This window comes from Siphateles boraxobius, unplaced genomic scaffold, assembly GCF_051911475.1.
Source record: "Siphateles boraxobius isolate OS27281-9 unplaced genomic scaffold, OSU_SipBor_1 137, whole genome shotgun sequence".
Classification (NCBI taxonomy): domain Eukaryota; kingdom Metazoa; phylum Chordata; class Actinopteri; order Cypriniformes; family Leuciscidae; genus Siphateles; species Siphateles boraxobius.
This window is the reverse complement of record NW_027508741.1, coordinates 1,442,501-1,467,500: the sequence shown is the minus strand read 5'-3', so window position 1 is coordinate 1,467,500 and position 25,000 is coordinate 1,442,501. Positions and strand designations below refer to the sequence as shown.

At 39.5% G+C, this 25,000-nt stretch overlaps 1 protein-coding gene across 1 annotated transcript in view; it reads right to left on the bottom strand.

Annotated features, from left to right (window-relative positions):
* The window catches only part of csmd1a (CUB and Sushi multiple domains 1a), a 119,345-nt gene that overhangs the window by 44,376 nt on the left and 49,969 nt on the right, over positions 1–25,000 (bottom strand). The window contains exon 3 of the mRNA XM_077229907.1: positions 11,870–11,982. Coding sequence (XP_077086022.1) covers positions 11,870–11,982 — 113 coding nt within the window. The remainder of the gene's footprint in view (positions 1–11,869; positions 11,983–25,000) is intronic.

The window sequence follows — 25,000 nt, the reverse complement described above, 5'->3', positions numbered from 1 at the left end:
TCAATCAAAACTAACTTTAGCTGGAAAAAACATTTTTCAACAACCACTATAAAACCAAACCAATCTCTGTTACCTTAAATTATATGTTTATCTCTGTAAAGCTCCTTTGAAACAATCTACATTGTTAAAAGCGCTATATAAATGAGGATGACTTGACTTGACTTGTTTGGTAGACCAGTAGAGGACAGGAAGACTAAACTGTTTATATCAGTTATTATATTGCAATTGTGTGCCGGCAATGCTGCAGAATTGACACAGTTGACCTTAAATATCTATTTTCAGGTATAATGGTGTACATTCATATGTCTGGACTAAGTGCTGAGAATATAGTGGGCACACCGCTGAGGTAATTACACTGGGTGATCCCAGGAGATGAGCCATTCATCCCTCTATACATCTAATGACTTCACTGCCCTTGAAGATGATGTAAGTTTGTCAGAGCGTCTATATTGTGAGGCTGAGCACATTTCAGTACGCGGCAATCTTTCCCTGGGAGCCTGTCACAATTCTGGGTCCATTCAGAATTATTGCTGCTTTTGCATTCAAGCAATCAGCAAACACGACCAAAAACCTTTACAGAATCCACAGGGACGGGGCCACCAGGAACCCAACGACACGCAGATTTCACGGCCCACCACGGATAACATATTTCAGAGACATTACGATGCAATAGGCCATGGGAAGCAAATTTCAAAGGTTGCACAAAAAGACAAAGAGTGCTGCCATTTCTGCTGTGTTTCCATTTTGCTCACATTTCCATAAACGAGTGCTCTTTAGGCATCCCAGCAAATGTTTCTAAATCAATGTTTTGGCCTGTCCTAGCATTTAGATGACCAGAGGCTGTGCAAGGAAAACTGTTAATGCACGTTGTGATGAGCGAGCATTAGCATGTTGATCATGACATATGGTATTTCCAGAGTCATTGGCATTCAATTGAAGGACAGACAGAAAGGTTGTAGGTTTCGCATCTAACTCTACACTCAGAAGCTGACTCGTACCGGATGGCGATAGACACATTAATCAAAGCGCACGCACTGACTGTCAAACTTGGTTTCGGTTGTTTCGACGTGATGGAAAACTGACAGGAACCAAAATGAGATTTCTTTTCCCCTGTGTGTGTCCATCTCTCTCTCATAAATGTTGAATCACCAGCACATTAAAACCATTCGACACGAACCAAACCCTTGTTATTGCTGCTTGCTAGGACTCATAACCCTGAAATTACAGGGCTAGTCGAGATGAGGTGTGCTTTTGCTTGGACATACAATTTCACCTGGTGGATCAAAGCAATTCAATTCAATTTACATTTATTAGTATAGCGCTTTTCACAATACATTGTTTTAAAGCAGCTTTACAGAAAATGCATGTGTCTACACATTACAATTAGAGGGATCTGTTATCAGAGGTGACTGTGTCCAAGTACATATACAAATCATGGAGTTCACTGACAATGTATTAATTTAAGGCAGAAACAATGAGCTTGTTGAAGTAATTACTACAAGATGTGAACATAATTATTATAACGTATAGAAATTTAGCATAGGTGCATGTTGATTCAGAGTTTGCATCATCTGAAGCCCTCGCAGAAAACACCCAAGAAACCACCTAGTTTACCCTACAAACTGCGCCAAAAATCATAGTTCGGCTCTTTTGATTCATTGACCCATGTTGAGACCTATAGATCCCCAAGAATATCAAAGAGACTTGAAGGCAAACACCTAGAAATCATGCAAAATATTCTAGCAACCACCATAGGGCTGGACCAGAATATTCGAATATTCGAATATTCGTTCGGTGGGTTGGTATTCGATTTGAAAATTTGACATTCGAATATTCGTTTTTTTTGTTTTTTTTTGCACACCTGGGATCCCCCGCGAAACGGTTCTCACTCGCGCTTGAATAAGGCCGGCGACACACTGGCTGCATGGCGTGAGCGTCTCAGCTGTGTGGCATGTACGTTTTTATTTCAGCTCCCATGTTAACAGGTTGGAGTTTGCACACTGCCTGTGTGAAACACGCGTCTCAGGTGCGGCTCGAGCCACGCGGAAAATGCCTGCATGCTAGAAATAGAACCGACGCCTAACTGCAACGGGAGTGTTCTCTGGCTAGAGCGCAGAACAGCGGAGTTTGTATGGACCGAAGTGCATGCCTGAGCTTGTGTTTTGGGTTAAGCTGCGTTGCTTTGACATTGTGGAAAATAGAATAATAGAAACAAAATGTATTAGCCTTTTACCCGTTATTATCAATCTAAATTAATCTAGTTTTTAATTTAACTTAATTTCGTTTTTCTTTATTTAAATTTAGTTTTTTCTTTATTTAAGTTTCATTTTTCTTTATTTAAATTTCGTTTTTTCTTTATTTAAGTTTCATTTTTCTTTATTTAAATTTCGTTTTTCTTTATTTAAGTTTCGTTTTTCTTTATTTAAGTTTAGTTTTTCTTTATTTAAATTTATTTTTTTCTTTATTTAAATTTCGTTTTTCCTTATTTAAATTAATTTTTTTCTTTATTTAAATTTCGTTTTTCTTTATTTAAATCTACCCTTTACTGTGTCAGTAATTTGTTAGTCAGAAAAATATTAGACTACCTTAAAAGTATTGCTTAATTTAACAGACCTGTGTGTGTGCGTTTTATATCATAGTGGAGTGTCCGTTCTCGGAGCATATAAACCCTGCCCGCGTGAGGTGCGCTGCTTCCCGCTCGCGCTGTTCTGTAGCTGACTAAAAGTTTATTAATTCTGAATGTGTCGCGTCTCGCGTGTCCATCTATATTGCACCAAATGCAACACTGCACTCCCTTGTGAAGTCGGTTGGATGAACGGTTCTCGAAATAATCAAAATGCAAAAAGACAGACCAACACAGAGATTCCTGCCTTTATTAGTGAAAAGAATATGTTCAGCCCCCTTTCGCCGAAGCTTCGAATATTCGATGTTCATTACTACCGAAGCTTCGAAGCTCAAACAATGGTATTCGGACCAGCCCTAAACCACCAATAAACTGCCTAGAGCACACTACACACCACACCAAAACATCATAGGGGCCATTGTGGGCTTTTTTCACTCATTAACCAATGTTGGGACCTATGGATCCCCAAGAATATCAAAGAAACTTGAGGAGAAACACCCATAAACTATTCAAAATACCCTATTAACTATCTAGAACACCCTTCAAACCACACCAAAACATCATAGTAACCATTGTGGGCTCTTTTCATTTATTAACCCATGTTGGGAATATCAAATATTCTTGAAAGCAAACACCTAGAAACCATCCGAAATCCTCTAGAAAGAAACCTCCTAGAGCACCCTACAAACCACGCCAAAATATCATAGGTGGGCTCATTTAATTCACTGACCCATATTAAGACAGCCAAAGCCTATCACATACAACACCCGGTCCTCACTTCATCTTCAATTATGTATTCCCAAAACTAACTCTGCCTTTGGTCTTGCTTCTTTTCAAGCTGCTGCCACTCGCGACTGGAACCCTTTGCAAAATATTCTCAAAACTAGATACACTAATTTCAATTTCATCTTTTGAAAACTATTATATCATCCTTGTTCACGGACACCGTCGGTGTATGAATGAGTGAGTGACTGAGAGGCAAATATGTAAAGCGCTTTGGTGGCCATTGGGTCTGTGAAAGCGCTATATAAATGCAGTCCATTTACCATTTTTACCATAAACCCATTTTGGGACCTATAGATCCCCAAGAATAGCAAAGAGAATTGGGGGTAAACACCCATAACCCTCCAAAATACCATATTAACTAGAACACCCTTCAAACCCCACGGTAAAATATCATAGTGGACATTGTGGGCTGTTTTGACTCATTAACCCATTTTGGGACCTATAGATCCCCAAGAGTATCAAACAGCCAAAATACCCTATTAACTATCTAGAAAACCCTACAAAAAGTGGCAAAACATCATATTGACCACTCTGGGTTCTTTTGATTCATTAACCCATGTTGGGACCCAAACAGATTTTACCAATAAAATCCATAACAGCCACCTAGCAAAGTCTATCTCTTCATGAAAATGCTCTAAATCAGACTTTAAAAGAGCCTCAAACACTTCAATTACGTACATCAATCTATGGAGATGAATGACAATGAGACAAAGTAATTGTGAATTCACTGGGAATCCCAGGTCCTCTGGAGTGCAATAACCTGCAGGATTAATATTCCAAAACCCATAAAATTCAGAAGCGCATTAAACACAAAAGCATGAGCCAAAGCCCAGGCTGGTCAATGGGACTGAATAATTCAGACTGTAAAGAAGGAGCAGATGGGGTGGCATGCTGTGGTTAGGTCAGGAGGAAAACAGGTGGAGAGAGGGATGGAAGATGGCGACTGGTTGAGAAATGACAATATAATACTATGTTTACATTGCACAACTTTTGTTTCAATCGGACTGAATTCCTTCTGATTGATGAATCTGAACGTAGTGTTTACATGAACGCTAAACATGTGATCGGGTTGATGTGTGCGTTCACAAGATTCAACTTGGAATATATTTTTTGACATGCGCTCACTGCTAATATACCGACTTTCCCACTGTTTGCGCATAATAACCATTCTTGGGACTGAGCTACAGATCCCCAAGAATATCAAACAAACTTGGGGATAAACACCCATAAACTATTCAAAATACCCTATTAACTATCTAGAACACCCTTCAAACAGTACCAAAACATCTTAGTGACCATTGTGGGATCTTTTCACTCATAAACCCAAGTTGGGACCTATAGATCCCCAAGAATATTAAAGACAATTGGGGGAAAACACCCATAAACCATCCAAAATACCCAATTATTAACTGTTACGTGTGGGTTTTTGTTGTGTCTTGTATATCACGTGATCCCTTGTTTGTCATGTGATCCTGCCATGTGTCTTGTCTTTTGTTTGTTGTTGCTCAGTGTCCACATGTGTTCCTCGTCCATGTTTATTAGTCTCCCCAGGTGTTTCTCATTAACCACGCCCCCTTGTTATCTTGTTTAGCTTGTTTGTCTGTGTATTTAAACCCCTGTGTTTCAGTTGTTGGCTGTCGGTTGTTGTTTATGTTACTTCTGTTCCTTGTTTCTGAGTTCCCTGGATTTCCTGTTTATTAAATGTGCTTGCGATTGGATTCGTTCTCTGTCTCGTTCCTGACTCGCTGTAACAGAACAACCGACCCCTCGGGCTGGACGCGGACAGCCAGAGCTTCACGTCAGCCACGTCCAGCCAGAGCTTCACGTCAGCCACGTCCAGCCAGAGCCTTCACCGCTGGTCCCGTCCAGCACAGAGCCTTCACCGCTGGTCCCGTCCAGCACAGAGCCTTCACCGCTGGTCCCGTCCAGCACAGAGCCCTCACCGCTGGTCCCGTCCAGCACAGAGCCCTCACCGCTGGTCCCGTCCAGCACAGAGCCCTCACCGCTGGTCCCGTCCAGCACAGAGCCCTCACCGCTGGTCCCGTCCAGCACAGAGCCCTCACCGCTGGTCCCGTCCAGCACAGCGCCCTCACCGCTGGTCCCGTCCAGCAGAGCGCCCTCACCGCTGGTCCCGTCCAGCACAGCGCCCTCACCGCTGGTCCCGTCCAGCACAGCGCCCTCACCGCTGGTCCCGTCCAGCACAGCGCCCTCACCGCTGGTCCCGTCCAGCACAGCGCCCTCACCGCTGGTCCCGTCCAGCACAGCGCCCTCACCGCTGGTCCCGTCCAGCACAGCGCCCTCACCGCTGGTCCCGTCCAGCACAGCGCCCTCACCGCTGGTCCCCTCCAGCACAGCGCCCTTACCGCTGGTCCCGTCCAGCACAGCGCCCTCACCGCTGGTTCCGTCCAGCCCAGCGCCCTCTCGCTCTCGGAGACGGAGGAGGAAGAGGACTTCCCGCGTCCCGCAATGTCTGGAAGTCCTTCCTGTACTTCCTGTCACCCCAGAGTCCTCGCCGCTGGTCCCGTCCGATCCAGAGACTGTTCAAGTCACGTCTGCCGATCCAGAGACTGTTCAAGTCACGTCTGCCGATCCAGAGACTGTTCAAGTCACGTCTGCCAGTCCAGAGACTGTTCAAGTCACGTCTGCCGGTCCAGAGACTGTTCAAGTCACGTCTGCCGATCCAGAGACTGTTCAAGTCACTTCTGCCGATCCAGAGACTGTTCAAGTCACTTCTGCCGATCCAGAGACTGTTCAAGTCACGTCTGCCGATCCAGAGACTGTTCAAGTCACGTCTGCCAGTCCAGAGACTGTTCAAGTCACGTCTGCCGGTCCAGAGACTGTTCAAGTCACGTCTGCCGATCCAGAGACTGTTCAAGTCACTTCTGCCGATCCAGAGACTGTTCAAGTCACGTCTGCCGATCCAGAGACTGTTCAAGTCACGTCTGGCGATCCAGAGACTGTTCAAGTCACGTCTGCCGATCCAGAGACTGTTCAAGTCTCGTCTGCCGATCCAGAGGCTGTTCAAGTCAAGTCTGCGGATCCAGAGGCTGTTCAAGTCACGTCTGCCGATCCAGAGGCTGTTCAAGTCACGCCTGAGCCATATCGCTCTGTTTGTTTCGGTGTTTACGTTTGTCCTTGTGGCTGTTTCTGTTCTGGTGTCTGTTCCTGAGCCGGAGCCAGTGTCTGTTCCTGAGCCGGAGCCAGTGTCTGTTCCTGAGCCGGAGCCAGTGTCTGTTCCTGAGCCGGAGCCAGCGTCTGTGTTGTCTGTTCCCGAGCCAGTGTGTGTGCTGTCTGTTCCCGAGCCAGTGTGTGTGTTGTCTGTTCCCGAGCCAGTGTGTGTGTTGTCTGTTCCCTGGCCAGTGTGTGTGTTGTCTGTTCCCGAGCCAGAGTCTGTGTTGTCTGTTCCCGAGCCAGTGTCTGTGTTGTCTGTTCCCGAGCCAGTGTCTGTGTTGTCTGTTCCCGAGCCAGAGTCTGTGTTGTCTGTTCCCGAGCCAGTGTGTGTGCTGTCTGTTCCCGAGCCAGTGTGTGTGCTGTCTGTTCCCGAGCCAGTGTGTGTGCTGTCTGTTCCCGAGCCAGTGTGTGTGCTGTCTGTTCCCGAGCCAGTGTGTGTGTTGTCTGTTCCCGAGCCAGTGTGTGTGTTGTCTGTTCCCGAGCCAGTGTGTGTGCTGTCTGTTCCCGAGCCAGTGTGTGTGTTGTCTGTTCCCCAACCAGTGAGTGTGTTGTCTGTTCCCGAGCCAGAGTCTGTGTTGTCTGTTCCCGAGCCAGAGTCTGTGTTGTCTGTTCCCGAGCCAGAGTCTGTGTTGTCTGTTCCCGAGCCAGAGTCTGTGTTGTCTGTTCCCGAGCCAGTGTGTGTGTTGTCTGTTCCCGAGCCAGTGTGTGTGTTGCCTGTTCCCGAGCGTGTGTGTTTGTTGCCTGTTCCCGAGCCAGTGTGTGTGTTGCCTGTTCCAGAGCCAGTGTGTGTGTCGCCTGAGCCGGTGTCTCCTGAGCTTGTTTGTCTGTGTATTTAAACCCCTGTGTTTCAGTTGTTGGCTGTCGGTTGTTGTTTATGTTACTTCTGTTCCTTGTTTCTGAGTTCCCTGGATTTCCTGTTTATTAAATGTGCTTGCGATTGGATTCGTTCTCCGTCTCGTTCCTGACTCGCTGTAACAATTAACTACCTAGAACATCTTTCATATGCGTTTATATGTCACAAGATTCAAATTGGAATATATTTTCTGACATGTGCTCGCTGCACGAATATACAGAGTTACCCGCTGCTTGTGCATAATAACCATTCTCCTACATTGGTTCTTTATTTGTTTTAAACAGTAGATTTAATATTTATCCATTTCTGGTCATAATTTGGAGACAATGAGCATATGCACCGTTGTGCCGTGCTGTTTATATTCATCACTCAGTACAAATGCCCAAAACCAGTCGTTTGTGGATGAGAGTCTGAAACAAGGACTGGTGGGACGTTACTCCACTTCACAGACACAGGAGAATTATGGGATGACGGGACACTCATCTATACAAAACTCTATATTCAACAGGAACAACAGCGCTATTTCTACGTCATTGCACATGTGCAGTGTTTTCAGTATCGGTTTTCAATCTGATCAAGTGTTTACATGTTCTCTCGATCGGATTAGAAAAGGAATAAACCGACCCTTTCGATCCTGATTGAAATTTCGTTCGGATCGAGCTCAATCCGATCCAGTGTTTACATGAAGAATTTTCACTCCGATTGAGCCGTCAATCCGATTACTAACGGATTATTTGGTTGCATGTTAAAGTAGCCCAGACGTTTACAAACCCAACCAATCATAGCCAGAGGCTGAAATAAACTTGATGGTGCAGCACAACATCTGCTCAGAAATTAAACCTTTTGGGCTGAAAGAAGTTATCCAAAACTAGGTTGACCAGAGACAGAGCATTTTATAGGGTACGTATAAAGGAAGTCTGATTTTACTTGGAATAGTCTGGTGCACAATGGAGACACAATCTAGCTTTCAGAAATCACAACTACAACAATTTCCTAGCAAGTCAATACCCAGAACGATGAATTAGCAATCATCCATAACCACTCAAAACGCCCTGGTAAATTAACAGCCTGAACAAAGAATTTGCAATCATTCAGAACACAACCAAAATTGCCTTAGCAAACCGCACTCTTCAAACAGTCCAGGGAACTGAAACTACGCAAGGCACATAATACCCCAACTTAAAAACAAGCACTCAAATTACATCAGGCGGATAAACCTTCATACATCAAGCAAACCTTCACATGAATATAAACTTTCAGACAAGGCTTTGTGAAGGATGATGTGGAACTATACTGGACCTGAAAGAAAACACATCACCCAAAGTAGGCATTGTTACTCATTTTACATGCAAACAGCACGTGAGCCAATCACAGGGATTAAAGTGAAAAAAATTCTTCTGACTGAATTTTTTTTCTGGCCAAGTCATATTCCTTTAACTTTATTTAAATACTCGAGACCAATAGCGTTTTAAGTGGAGATGTTGTAAACCGCTTTAATATTGCCAGTTTGCCTATTTTAAAAGCTATTTTAATCTATAAAAAAAAATTACTTAGCTTGACAAATACTCAACAATCTACATAACCTTTTAGTACATGCTTTTATTTATCTTATAAGACCAAACAATGCTAAACTACATTAATATATAGTTTGTTCCATGGCAAATTGTTTTTTTTTCCATTGTTTTTGGCTGAGGGCAAAGTGAAGTTTCATAACTTTATATATTTAGGCTATTTAACTAACTTTGTAGCCTATTAAAGAGCTGACTAATGTTTGACTGAATTGTTTGCTTTATTGCTCCATGCATAGCTTCTTAAAGCCTACCTATTAGGCTACTTATACTTTTATACTGGATATTATTGATCATTAAAAGTGACATTTAACAAAAAGAGACAGGGTTGTGTAATGTTATATATTCTAAAATATATAAAATATTCTTTATATATATTTTACTGTGCATTCTCTTCACTGTATGTGTACATGCATAATAAAATAAACCGATACAACCCTGTCTCTGTTTGTTAAATGTAAGTTTTAATGATCAACAATGTTTCATATTTTTGAAATGAAAACAAAAAGAAGCAGGGTTGTGTTTTATATTTCTTGTTGTTATAAATATATGCATTGAAGATAATCAATGTGCGTTGCCTGAACCACATTTGTGTGGCCATTAAGATGTTCATTTATAAATGAAAAGAGGTGTTTTATATATATTTCGTTTTATTGTTGATGAAAAGAGGCAGAGTTGTATTTTATACCATATTTCATTTTATTGTTGCCTTAAAATATACATAAATATATAACCGGAGTAACCAGAGCGAGGTGAGTGACGCGATCAAGAACGTCCTGTTCCATTTGCAGAATAACTGGACTCGCGTCCTCTCGTCCTCGGGAGCTCGGTTCTCCTGAGTCGAACTTGGCAAGTCTGAACTACCAAGGACGCAAGTCCGAAGTTTGCATACTTGGTATTGAGGAACGGCCAATATTGACAAACGCGCTCGGATTCGGACCGCAGTGAACCAGGGGCCTATACCATGAAGCCGGTTTAGGTGGCTAGCCAGCTATGTTTCAGTTTAGTTTGCGTCAACCCTGGGTTTTAGGGACCATGAAAGTGGTTTGGCTTTTAGCAGTGTTCATCGCCATAGTAACTTACGCTACACGGCTAACCTGGTCCGGGGCAGAATATGTTCTAGGTATGAAGTTGCAAACTGAACTTGGACCAATCAGCTGTGAGCAAAGTGTCACATGTCTGATGCCATAAAGTCACTCCACCTGTTTCTACTCCAAATTAAAGGTCACTACATAGCAAATGATTTGTAAAGACAAAATCGTCTTGTTTTTAGTGATGCTTATTTAGAATAATAAATTTGTATGATTTAGATATTATTTATGTAATTATTATACCCTTTATCAATCACACATGTACAATTTTAGTTCATCAATTATTACTACGCAGTTTAAATGAATAAATATATAAAGGTAATATAAATACGCTTTAGCACCAATAGATGAAGCTATAAAATGACTACATGTGAGCTTATATGTTCAATTCTCTCTATACCTTTATCAGCTGTATAAAATAACTTCACAACTTTTACTTGCACTGATATACAGTAGCGAGACTTTTTCTTTTAGTTGTCCTCTTTCATAGACAGCTGTTTTCTTCTTGCTGTGTAAATTTGTTTAAATTCTTACTATTTTAATACTTTTATTTAATAAGTGAATTGCGCTGCTTCTCTCGTGAGAAATTAATCTCAGTTTCACTCTTTCTCAACATGTGATTGGCTGTTCGCTACTGATGTCACACCTAAACTCCTAAACTCAGGATAAAGCCCGAGTTGACAGAGAAAGTTAATGATCAGCATCATGGTACCAACAAAGCCTGGTTTGATTGGTTTGGTTTTGTCAACTCTAAACTAATCCTGTAACCCTGAGTTTGTTCAACTACCATCATGGTACAGGCCCCAGCTGTAGCCTGACATGCACTTCTCCAAAACTAAGATTAATTGAGTGAACACGGAGCAGTTTTTCCGGGAATTGAAAACCCGGAGTGGACCATAAGCGAAGTGATTACAGAATGTTAGAGTGGAGAGAGGAACGTGCTTTTGCTCCAATCCAGGCTTTATCACATCCCCCTCAGCAGGGTGAATACACCTCGTCTTTCCTTAATTTAAGACCTATTCAAACTAAAATTAAGACATTTATCACACTATTTGAGAAATGAAAGCATATTTACGGCCTTAACATTATGAAAAGTGAATTTAAGACATTAAGGACAGACAGGAACCCTGCAATTGACCGAAATCCGTCATAGACTCGCTGCAATTAACGGAAATCCGTCGTAGCGACGGAGAACTTTAATCCCTGCAATCATAACAGAGATCATTTACATAAAGGGATCTTACAGCAGCAAACATCATTAGTTAAATATACTAGTAAATATAATGTTAATCTTAATGTTAATTATAACATTTACAATTACATTTTTAAAATATAAAGTTCTATCTGTTAACATAGTTAATACACTGTGTACTATGCAATTTTTTATTCAACTAACATTAACAAAGATGAATAAATATAGTAAAAGAAATACATTTCTTTATTGTCAGTTCATAACTAATGTTAACGAATGAGACCTTATTGTAAAGCGTTACCTCCAAAAATGAATTTGACTCCTTTTGTGCAAGAAACCTTGTCTAACATTGTACAGTGTAGTTTGGGGGAGGGGGATGCATTCCCTTTAATAATAGTTATTATAAGAGTATTAAGGAATGAATATATATCTGTTCATTTTTCCTAGCTTAACGCCCACTGCCTGCTGTCAAACACTTGTGTGATAAATAAACCTTCAATTGACCGCTAGTGAGCATTATGCATCTCCAGACTCAAAGCCATGATAAACAGCAGAGAAAATTAAAAGCTGTGTTATATTCCTTACCTTCATAATATATTTTAAATCCGTGGGCGCTTACAGCAAAGTCGCTGGTAAGACGCAAGGAAAAAATGGATCCGGTACTTGTGACGGGAGCCGGCACCTGGAATCCTGTTAACCTGCACGAGAAGAGAAAATATTACTCATCCAGACAGAAAGCAGTTTGAGGATTCATGCAATGCAATAAAATGCAGTAAAATAAAATAAAATGCATTAAAATGCAATGCAATGCAACTAAATGCAAAAAAATAAAATAAAATACATTAAAATGCAATGCAATGCAATAAAATAAAATGCAATGCAATAAAATAAAATGCAATAAAATGCAATAAAATGCAAGAAAAGAAAAGAAAAGAAAAGAAAAGAAAACAAATGTATTATTGTTGTTTTTTTACTAGGGATGCACCGAATCCAGGATTCGGATTCGGCCGAATATTGGGCTTTATGACGGGGGTTCGTTTTCTGCCGAACCTTCAAATTTTTTTCCACCGAACCGAAGCCTAGGCTTGCACTATGCGTGCTACGCTGGTCGACGTCACACAGTCGTTGATTACGGGAAGATGTTTACGTAGGTTTGAGTGCAGTAGAGCTGAGAATTTGAAAATGAAACTCGTGAGCAGGAAAAGGGTTGTTTGGCAGTACTTTGGAGCGGCTGGGACGATCTGTACCGCAGCAATAGGCTACTGAGGCAGTCACATCGGCTGCTGACGTGGAGGTAAGTGCTTTTTTCAGCGAGCCTCTGATTTCTCTTAAAGAGGATCTTTCACCTTTCACCGGCTATCACCTGTTAATGCAGAGCGTCTTGTTTTCCTGAAAGGAAACTCTCATTTCATGTAAAAGGTTAGCGGTTATAGGTTAATTCATGTAATTATGATGCAGGAGATGTGTGTGATTCTCGTGATATTTTTCCTAATATTGGCTACTGTTCTAATCGTATAGCCTACTGTTATAAACGAAACAACAGCCTACTATACATGTGTCGAGTAAATGTTCAATAACATTAATTTCAATTAAATCACCAAACATATTCTGATAAAAAATAAAAACCCTTTTCTTTCCATTGTTGCACTTTTATTGAAAGGTTTTGGTTTGTACTTGGGGATAGCCTACTTTTGATTATAAATCTAAAAGGTTGATTTTTTTAATATTGATCGGATCTTGAGATAGCCTATATGGTAATTGTCAAAACAGTTTTTCCCACTTATCATCCTGGCATAATGTTGCCAATTCTTTTTTACAGTTAAAATAACTCTAAATGAAAAATACACTGTTGTGGAAGTTGTTTAATTCATTAATGTGTTTACTGTGTTAATGGACTGAGGATGGGAGTAGGATTCGGTATTCGGTTTCGGCAGAATCTTAACCAGTGGATTCGGTATTTGGCCGAACCCCAAAAATTTGGATTCGGTGCATCCCTATTTTTTACTTTGAGAAAATAATTTTTTTATATTTACATTTTGAAATGAAATGTGACTTGTTCTATAAGATTCACCCACACTTTACAAAACATTTCACAAAAGAGCTTGTTAGGGTTGCATGATAAATGAATGCCTATATTACTCAAAAATGACAAAAATGGTAGTTGGTTCTGAGGAAAGATCAGCATAATTTGTTGGCAAATGCTGGTTGGTTACATATTATCCAATGCAAAAAATTCATGCATTTTTAAGTGTGGCCAAAAAAAAAAGTCAAAATACTATTTTGGCCCACTGTATTTTATTCTCAGCTGTTTTGACAATACAATTTCCAAGGAGTCATGCTCACTTTAGACCTTTCGCCGACTCTACTCTGGTTTACACAAAAAGACATAAAGAATGAGTCACGTCTTTCTATTTCATAAAAACTACTGATACTGTCTTAGTATCAGTCAGTCCTGCCTTTACAGGATGTGAAGCTCTCTGAAATTGGATTTGAAATTGGAAAAGATCAATGAGCCTCAATAATTTTAAAATATCATTTCACAGAATTTTGGGGATAGAAATGTGGCAGCTGGACAGATCCTTGTGCACTTGATGAAATAAACACATTAACAAACACATTAAAGTCAACATGAATATGAATATGAATATGAATATGAATATGAATGACATCCACATGAAAAGGGTTTCAAATAGTGTCATGAAAGGGCAGTTTTTTTTGAGCTTGCTAGGTAACAAAAAAGTGTGAAGTGTACACCATGCACCATGTTAAAAACATGCATTGGGCCTTAAAATAAATCCTAGCGATTGTTTTTATACATCACAGAAAGAAAAAAAGACTCATCAAAAGTGGGTTCACAAAACTTTACCATCTTGATGAATTTAAATTAGTTCAAGAACTGAAGTACCATGATGACAGTTTCTGACTGGAGCAACAACCAGTTTGCCCCTTTTTAATATTTGTATTAATATTATTCAAGTTTACTGTGAATTGGCATTCTCAACCCATTTTACTAATGCAATGTAAAATATTGACGAGTGAATCTGGATATTCAATGAGAAAAAGTGGGAGTTGATTGTATCCAAATGGAAAAGATCTGAATGTGATAAGTGGACATTATTATTCACAATCATGACCAACAGATTAAAAGATAAACAATATTTAACAACAATATTTCCCACCACAAAACCAGACAGTCCTGAGATTGAATTTTTAAATTCAGGTAATTGTTGTGGTTGTAGAAGTGGCAAAAAAGAGAAGCACGATCTGATTTCTTGAGTTTTTATATAACATTTCCTCAATCAATAGCATTCATTTTGAAGTCAAAAAATAAATAAATTGTGATTCATTGGCATACTGCAGTTTTTTAATGTAAACATGAAATCAACAATCAACCCTATTTACTTTCCAACACAATATCCGCGCTCTTATTGCTCATTATTCATTCAATGCATGTTATTTCAAAGGAAAAAAACACATTTGATAATCTTTCATGAAAGTGCAATATCTTTCTCCACCTCTAAAATGACTTTTCTGCTGATGAAATCACGGCTGTAGGGGTGGGCAAAACAATATCAACCGATAATATCAAAGCAAACTTTTCACAATCCAATCAAATCCCAATCAATTCCCATCCTAAATTATTTCCAGCTGATTATTCTGCTTTGCTCTGGAATGCGCCACACATTAAAACATTACAAATGTCATTTCTCGTTTTCTATAAGATTGCGTTTTATTTAAGACTCTGAGATATTGAATTACTGCAATGCTGGAGCTCAGGTTAATGATTGGATAAGCACATCTCTCACCTGGCCGAGAGGCAATTAGCAGAGAATTGTATAGTCAAGTCCAGAGGGATATTAACGAGGTTGAGTGAAACCATATGCAAATATAATGTGTGGTTAAGCAGAGGTTACTCAAAGTGCCGAACACAATCATCCTCAGAAAAGCTCATCCTCAGGAAACTGGACCAGGTTTTATGCCAATAGTCAAAAGTCTCAAAAGTCTCTGTTTTCTCCACTAAGAAAACAGAAAATGCTACTTCTTGTTAATTGTTGTTTGTAATGAAAAATAAAGCTTTGAGCCTGCGGACAGCCAGCGGATCTGAGGGATTAATTACCAGAGTGAAGAACAATCAAACGCTGGAGAAAAAAAAGGGAATTATCCCAAAGAGAGCCAATAAAAGATTTTCAGTCTTATTGGTTTTTGCTGGGTGACTGTGAGTCCACGTTCACACACACACACACACACACACACACACACACACACACACACACACACACACACACAAGCACACGCTCAAACGCACGCGCGCGCGCGCACACACACACACTCACACGTAAGCGCACACACACACACACACACACTCACACGTAAGCGCACACACACAAACTCAAACACACACTCACAAGCACATGCTTACACGCAAGCGCGCACACACACACACACACACGCGCACACACACACACACACACACTCACACGTAAGCGCACACACACACACACAAACTCACACTCACAAGCACACGCTCACGCACACGCTCACACGCAAGCGCGCGCACACACACACACACTCACACTCACAAGCACACGCTCAAACGCAAGCACGCATACACACACACTCGCACACTCACTCAAACACACGTGCATACACACACACTATTTCTCTCACACACACACACTTTCTCTCTCTCACACACACACTCACTTACACACACACACACACACACACACACACACACACACACACACTCACACACCGTCTCTCTCTCACACACTTTCTCTCTCTCACACACACACACTCACACTTTCTCTCTCTCTCTCTCTCTCTCACACACACACACTCACACTTTCTCTCTCTCTCTCTCTCTCTCTCTCTCTCTCACACACTCACTCTCTCTCTCTCTCACACACACACACTCACACTTTCTCTCTCTCTCTCTCTCTCTCTCTCACACACACTCACTCTCTCTCTCTCTCTCTCTCTCTCACACACACACACTCACACTTTCTCTCTCTCTCTCTCTCTCTCACACACACTCACTCTCTCTCTCTCACACACACTCACTCTCTCTCTCTCTCTCACACACACACACACACACGTTTACTAGTCTATCTCAATGAGGACATACAGTACACTGCTATTATATAAACATTCTCAGCAAATAAAGGCTGTTCCACACTTGTGTACCTTGTTTTCCCCATAAGAGTGCATATTAGTTTCTTAAAGGTTAATATTACATAATGTCTTACAACTGCCATAAAACACAAAAGCTTTGGTGAAACAGTCTCTCAACACTTACCTTTCTCTCAGCAATTTTAACACTTTACATGTTAAATATAACTGTATAAATAATAAGCAAACAATTACAATAACAGCAGTAAAGACTACAATGTTTAACTGCAATCTGAGGCACTGAGGTCCAACGGAAACACTATAAGAGATCTCAGTGCTGTATATACGCCAACACACCGAAGTCTGCAATCGAAAGTCAAAGATCTCAACATGAACTCAAACAGAGATGATTATTTTACAGCTCCTTCACGGTCAACAATCGTCTAACGTAGACGTACGGACACTTCCTATAGGATTCACGAACTCCACGAGGAGCTGAGAAAGAGCAACACCGGCTCTATAAAACTGGAAACGCTTCAGGCATGAAGAATTATTGAGCACTGAGAATTGGTCAAATCTAATTCAATTTGCACAGGTTTCTTAAGGACGGAATAAAACGAAGCAGTTTCACCGCTGATTTGACGAGGGAATATTAAATCACGCATATTGATGGATATTTTGTGCAGATTTTGCATCAAGTGCTGCTTTTTTAATTTGTGCCGAGAAGGCTTTCAAATGAAGTATATCCTTAGTTTTTCATCCTTTAATATTTTTAGACAGTACCAGATCTTGGACTCATGTTTAAGCTTTAGGGTTTCTCTTGTTTTTGTAGTTTATAAAGGCCTTCGAGTGTTGCTATGATAGTGGCGTCGGATGGTTTTATCTGTGTATATTGCATCTGTGTACATTCAAATAAAACCATAAATAAATAAATCACAGATGTTAAAATAAACACATTTAAAGGGATAAACGAGGATTCAGTCATTAATTTCCTGTATGCTGTTATTTTTTTCCACAAAATTTTGCATTTATGTATTTGGCAGACGCTTTTGTCCAGAGAGACTTACATTATATATGTAGTCTATTTATATATATATATATATATATATATATACACTACATTCTGAAGGTAACGCTTATCTATATTCATTCATATATTCATAGTGAGCGTATCTGTCAAGCTTCAAAACAAAGCTATCGTATGACTTCAGAATAAGTAATATGAACAACACTTATGGTGCTTGTTTTTGTCTTTTTTTAAGTTTAACAGCCTTGATGAATTTCAACTGTTGTCGTTGCATTAAAAAACAAATGTTTGTTTCCTCTGGTCCCTGCGTACTTGTCCGAAGACATGAAGGTGTCATCGGTTGGGAAACAAATACTTGTTATAAAATAAAAAAATTTAATTTTGATTCTGCTTATCGATTCCTGTGCGCATTTTAATGTGGTTTTAACCCATTCAAGCACATGAAGACGTGAAACGATGGGGTTTTCTGTGCTACTGACTGTTTGCTTGTCTTGAATTATGTTTAATGAAATTTATATTAGTTATCCAACTTGTTTTTGCTGTGGTATTTTTGTTAAACCCAAATTTCCTTGATTTTTGTTTATGATACTCACCTGCAACAAAAAGTTTTGCAAAAAAGGAAAAAACAAAAAAAGTTTAAATTAGTGCTGTCAATCGATTAAAAAAAATAACTAGATTAAACAAGATTTTATAATTTAATAATTTCACAGTTAATCTCCAGATTAACGTAGAAACAACGTAAAGCCTGTATATTTTAAATCTTTTTATGAACGAAGGCTTGTATGATATTAATACAGCTTCAGATGTCTCGATAAAAATGATTTCGCCATGATGCGCCGTTATAATATGGCGCTTTTCCACTGCATGGTACGGTACGGTTCGGTTCGGTACGGCACGCTTTGGCGCTTTTCCACTGCATGGTACGGTACGGTTCGGTTCGGTACGGCTCATTTGTGGCGCTTTTCCACTGCATGGTACGGTACGGCTCGGCTCAGTACGGCTCATTTGTGGCGCTTTTCCACTGCATGGTACGGTACGGTACGGTACGGTACGGCTCGCTTTAAATGGTACCACCTCTGTTGAGGTTCCAAGCGCACCGTACCGATACTAAAATGTGACCTGGAAGCACTGTAGATCACTGATTGGTCAGACAGACAGAATCGTCACTACCAGCGTCATTGTATTTGCGAGACATCAAACCCGCTAGATTTAAATAGCCAGTAACAGCCACCGCTGTAGCACCTGTTTTAAAACTACTGGCTTGACTTGCTTGAAGAAAAAAAAACTTCCAAAAAAGCGAAGCGAGCCGAACCGTGCCGCGCCGTACCATGCAGTTGAAAAGCGCCAATAGTATTGCGCCATGGAACAAGCGCACCTCGTTCATCATGCTCTTAAAGGGAATGTGATATAAAGCTCTAATTGGTTTGTTTCCCGTTACGCCCAAACCACACCTATGAACAATGAAGCTACTTCAGACCAACCGCTTTTAGATTTGCGCCAGGCGCAAGAGCCATTTATCCCGCCGGGAAAATAGCAACAGCGCCGGGATCCGCCCACAAAGTAACTTGCGCTTTGCGCTGACACTTGCGTTTCAGATCGTTAAAATAGGGCCCATTGTCTTTGTTACTTTTACTTAACTTAGTTAAGTAGAGTTTACTTAATTCCATATGTAAAACTTACTAAATATTAGTGCAAAAACTTGCCAAAGAAAAATTAAGTACATTTTACTTGTTTTTTTCAACACTCTTTTAAGAAAACATTATGACCTCAGTGAAAAATTTCCATCAATTTACAGCAAATGGCTCTGCTAGTCGCAAGTGTCACTCATCGTTCATCATCTCTGACTGGAGAGCTAGGCTTTTTCTCCCCAGACTTGTAAGATGAATTATGGTTACAAGATGACACTGAACATCAAAGAAACTTGATTCTCAGCATGCAAAACACTGCGCGCGCGTGTGTGTGTGTGTGTGTGTGTGTGTGTTTGTGTGTGTGTGTGTGGCGAAGACACTTCAAAGTTAAATGACTGGGCCGACACTATTTAGGAGAAGCAAGACAGGCCAATTACTCAAACACACAGCGCTCACATCTGACCGGACGGCGTTATCCAATTAGCACGGCTCGTTCTGAAGGTTGAGTAAATAAGTGTGATCCGATTGGCCTCGCCATCTCTCCAATCACACGTCGCAGGAAAGCCTCGTCTTGATTCTGACATGTTTTGTCTCTCCGTCGTCAGTCTGTATTTGACTACTGCCCCGTATCTCTGAAACCGGCTGCTGAAAAAACAGAGGAATCTACAGATATGCTTTAGCAATTTCCCAAAATGAGACAAATGCATTACTCACGCTCGCACTGAAGGCATTCATCAGGTCAGGGAAAGTGTCTCTCAGCCGTTCCTCATGCAAACGCACTCGCTTTTCTGCAGAGACTTCGCTGTTATTGCTGGCTAAGAGAACGACAGAGCGTGATTTTTCATTCTGACTTTTATCTTGATGATGTTTTGAAGTGGCGCTGGAGTTTATTGTTCATTTGTGGCATTCTTGGGATGGTTTTTAAAGGGTCATGAAACTCTAAAACACATTCTTTGAAAGGTTGAAGGAACAGTTCGGCAAAAATAAATAAATTTCTGAGCTTATTTATCTACCTTCATGTCCAAAGCCAGAAGATTCTCTTTCTTGAGTTGAGCACAAAAGGAGTAATTTCACATTGTGCTGGTCAGTCTTTTCTATGCAATTAAAAGAAATAGGGCTGAAGCTTCAAAAAGGATCCAAAAGCACCATAAAAGCATCAAAAGAGTCGTTCAGAGAACTTGTGTGATTCATTCTTCTGTGTGAGGGTCTAATCTAACCCATTATTCACTTATAATCACTGAACCACTGACAATCATTCAAACTAGAATCACTTCTCCCAAAATATCCATCCATCCATCCATCTATCTGTCTATCTGTCTATCTGTCTATCTATCTATCTATCTATCTATCTATCTATCTATCTATCTATTTATCTATCTGTCTATCTATCCATCCGTCTATCAATCTATCCATCCGTCTATCTACCTATCTATCTATCTATCAATCTATCTATCCATCCGTTTATCTATCTATCTATCCATCCGTTTATCTATCTATCTATCTATCTATCTATCTATCTATCTATCTATCTATCTATCTCTCTATCTATCTATCTATCTATCTATCTATCTATCTATCTCTCTATCTATCTATCTATCTATCTATCTCTCTATCTATCTATCTATCTATCTATCTATCTATCTATCTATCTATCTATCTATCTATCTATCTATCTATCTCTCTATCTATCTACCTATCGTCTGTCTGTCTATCTATCTATCTCTCTGTCTATCTATCTGTCTATCTATATACACAAAGGATAATCAAAGGGCGGTAACAAGAAACAGGTGTGGCAAATTAAACAATAAACAACCATAGCAACAAATGTGAACACATGAAACACAAACCAACTCAAACAGACCAAACGTGACACTGTCAAAGTTTGTCATCAAAAGTTAACTAAAATAGTCCTCGGCCATAGACAGTAGTGTTTTTTGGCACAGGCAAAGCAGGAAGTCGCCCGGGGCGGCATTTTTTTATGTCACATGGGGGACAGCACAAGCAGTTAAAAAAAAATCCTGTGCGCCGCGAAGCCGTTTTCTATTATCTATCATTTCACTGTGTGGGGAATTGGCGCGCCTGCTTGCTGAGAAGGTGCCGTGTGTGACGCTGGTTTCACATTGCAAGCATTAGCAGAGCGTTAGCAGAGCGTTAGCAGAGCGTTAACAGCGCGTATTTTTCCGGCGCCCATGTTAACAGATTAGAGCGTTCACACACCGCACGCAGAGGCGGCGCGGCAGCGCGTAGCAGGAGCACTGTATCAGCAATACTCTAATGGAATTAGTGGGCTAAAGTCAGACACACCACCTCAACTTTCTTCCAAAATAACTCACATTTCATTCATAATATTATAAATACAGGCCTATAGCTCCTGCAAATTTTTGTTTTTCTGAATTGTGTGAAATGGCTAGTAAAAATAAGTAATTCAAAACGATTATGTGGGTCACCTCACCAAGGTGAATTGGTTTAGTCTTCACTTCTGGCCGTGACTCGTGACGTGAGTGACAGTGTGTGTGGGGGTGTGTGGGGTCTGTTGGTTGTCGAGTGCCAAATAAACAGAGATGGACAGGAAAAGGTCAAAGCCATCCAGTGCACAATTTAGAAAAAAAAAGAAAAGAAGAAGAGGAAAACGAGCAAAAGATAAAGATGTGCAACTCTCTGTGGTATGATCACGGTATGCATGTTGTCATGAATGAAGGGCTAATGTTAATTGTGGGTAACTCGTCTCTTACGTTTCTTAGCCTTTTTGATGTGATGCTTGTTATGCTTATACAACTGTAATACGGTTTTAAGGCGAGACACGGCAGGCAAAAACATAGTTTTTTTTTTTCACTGGTCAATTTTGAGATTTTGGGCTATTTGTCTTTAATAACTTGTCTTCTTTCAGACTTGTGCTGAAAAAAAGTCCAAAATACACATTTAAGTCTTTATTTTACTTCACTTTTTCTGTTTGCGTGTGTAGATTTCACATAAATTCAACAAAAGTTGGCGTTCTAAATCATCCTGCTGCTCCGCGATCGCTGTCTGCAACCGTTAGAAAGCTCTCTCTCTCATTTGCAATGCTATCGGATCCAAATATGGTCATTTCCTGTTTATCAGCAACCAATCATGAATCATCATCGGCTGATGCCAATTTCTGACAAAGTGATTCGTTCAGAATCGTCACGTGACGCGCTCTGACATTATATACATGCATCACATATATACAATACTTTACACACTATTTATACAAACAATTACATTACACAACACATTTCAGTTTTTGTATAATATAATTACTATATAATACTAAACAAATCTGTAATTGTGGGATCCTAAAGTGGTTGTGAGTCCCTCAGGCAGATTCATATTCACCTGTGTGATGGACTGTTGATGTGTGGTCTTGATGAGTTGAAGGTTTGTTTTGGATGTTATGATCAGTCATGGATGAAGCAATAATGAGTTTTGGATGTTAAACAGTGTGATACATTCATTTTACTTGGACCTAAAGCATATTTTGTCTGTAATTTATGGCTTTCAAAAGAAATTAGTGGAATTTTGCCATAAAAATCTTTAAAGGCCGTTTTCTCAAAATGAGTTTTTTCTCACACTCCTAGTGACGATTTTCCACTTCTGTAGCACCTACATACACCAAACTTTACAGTCCTATTCCTAACTATATTGTGAAGGTTTGTTCAGAGGGTTTTGTTGATATATCATTCTTGGCCTGATTTATATGACATTTTATGCCTAAAAATAGGGCGGAAATCAATTTTTTAAGGTTATTGGCAGTATTTTCTGATTTACAGGGCAACGAAAGGAGATATTCATAATCGCTTCTGTAAATCTCTTTGCATTGAATATATCAACAAAATGCAAAAATAATTTTGAACCTTGTTTTTTTTCATCTTCAAAAAACGTCATTCAAAATATATGCAAATTAGTGCATATTTAATTAGATATAGCCTGATTAGCATATTTAAACATAAAATTACAGAAAACTTGCAATACATTTTTTTCTCCTATTCATGTGAGTAATCAACTGGTAAAGTTTCATTGTGATATCTGTACGTACAATTTTTTATCCTATTCACCTGTAATGTCTCGACCTTAAGTCAACAAACACGAGATCGAGTTTCACCATAATATTGTGCTTTGCAACAAAACTGTTACAAGTTCAGTTATTATTTATTTCCATCAGTTGGGTTAACGTTAGTCCCTGTAATTAGCCAATGGAATTTTCAAATACTTTTCTTGACCTCAACTACAGCGGTACAATTAAATTTTAATGACAAATTCAATTTGTACCTCTGTAGTTGAGGTCAAGAAAAATATTCATGACACAGTTATAATGGCCTCATGATGACAGCCAATGTTCTGTTCTTAGTGCAATAGTGTAAAGATTAGATTCTCTTTAGTGTGTTTTCACATTTGTGTGATAAAGTATTTGTGCTATAGAATAGTTATTCTATATTTTATTTGTATATTATTCTTAATGTTTTATATTATTGTTGCTCTCTGCTCTTGTTAAATTTTTTATATATCTGATTGTATATATTTTTGGCACATTTATGTATATAGTGTATATTTAAGTTCTGATAACTTAAAAAGTCATAGTTTGTGCAGAATTGTGTTCCTTGTCTTTTGGCAATGTTGGATGTAATGAAGGATTTGTGCAATTGAGAAGTATACTTTTCTCTTTAACTTAGGTTGTTATAATGAAATATGACTGTTTGTGGATAATTTTGTGTGTGTGTGTGTGTTTTATTTATTTATTTAGGAGTGTGTGTGGGGGGGGGCTCGAAGCTGATGTACAAAAAACAACTAAAACTAAAACAAAATAAATAGTAAGTAAAAGTAAAGCTAAATATAAATATTAATAGTATCAAATTACTAACACAAATTAAAAATTAAAATATAAAAATAAAAGCTCATTTAAAATATTAATAAATGCTATTATTGTACTCTAAAATAACACTGCAAAGCACACAATTAATTTTACTCATACAAAGTCAGAATATATAAGACAAGTTGCGGCTATGTGCCTGTACACACACTCACACACCCTGACGAAGACACATAGCCGCAATTTAGGTGTATCTGTCACCAATTTTAATGTTAAAAGCCATGATTTAATGAAGGCTTTTTATACTTTTTTCTACACAAAGTCGAGTGCCTTGGAATATTTTAGTTTTTGAGCATAACTATCCCAAGCAACCAAAGAGCACCGTGAGTTTACACCCTGAGTAGCACTTCGCTTGCACCACTTCGTGGTGATTATATAAGACAAGTCATTCGTACAGTTTGTTTTTTACTGATATAATATGTATGATTTTTGTCTCTTAAAAAACACTTTCATTTCATTTGCGTGGAAAGTAGCAAACATCACACATCCGTTTCCTTTCACATTCCACAGTTTAGAGCGACATGAGGTTGATTAAATAATTACAGGATTTTATTTTTGGGGAACTATTGCTTTAATCTCATTGAAAAAGCGATATAAAGCTGATTCCTCCAGTTTAACCTGAGATCATGTGACCCGCACTAAAACCAGGCGTTTCTGAGTCGCACGCTCATTTGTAGCTTTTAATTGTTTGCAACATTAGGATAGAAGAAACATGTAATTAGTTTGCCATGTTAGAGAGAATATTCTTACAGGCAAAGACAACAGAGTCTGTAATTATTCAAACAATTTATCATCCGCAATAATATGATATATTATGCTTGTCAGAGTATCATATTTAGCTTTGATAACAAGAATGGGTCACAATAAGCTATCGATGAACTAATTGCCACACTGTAATGAAAGTCTCTAATCTCAGGTCAACTTTTAATTGCAGATATTCCTCTATCGTTCCTGTTTTCCTTCAGGATGTGCGGCGCTATTTTGGGACGCCGCGTTCTGAGTGGGAAAATGACAGATTGCGATGTCAGGCAGAGCTGGGATAAGTAACGTATCAAAGGCTTCTG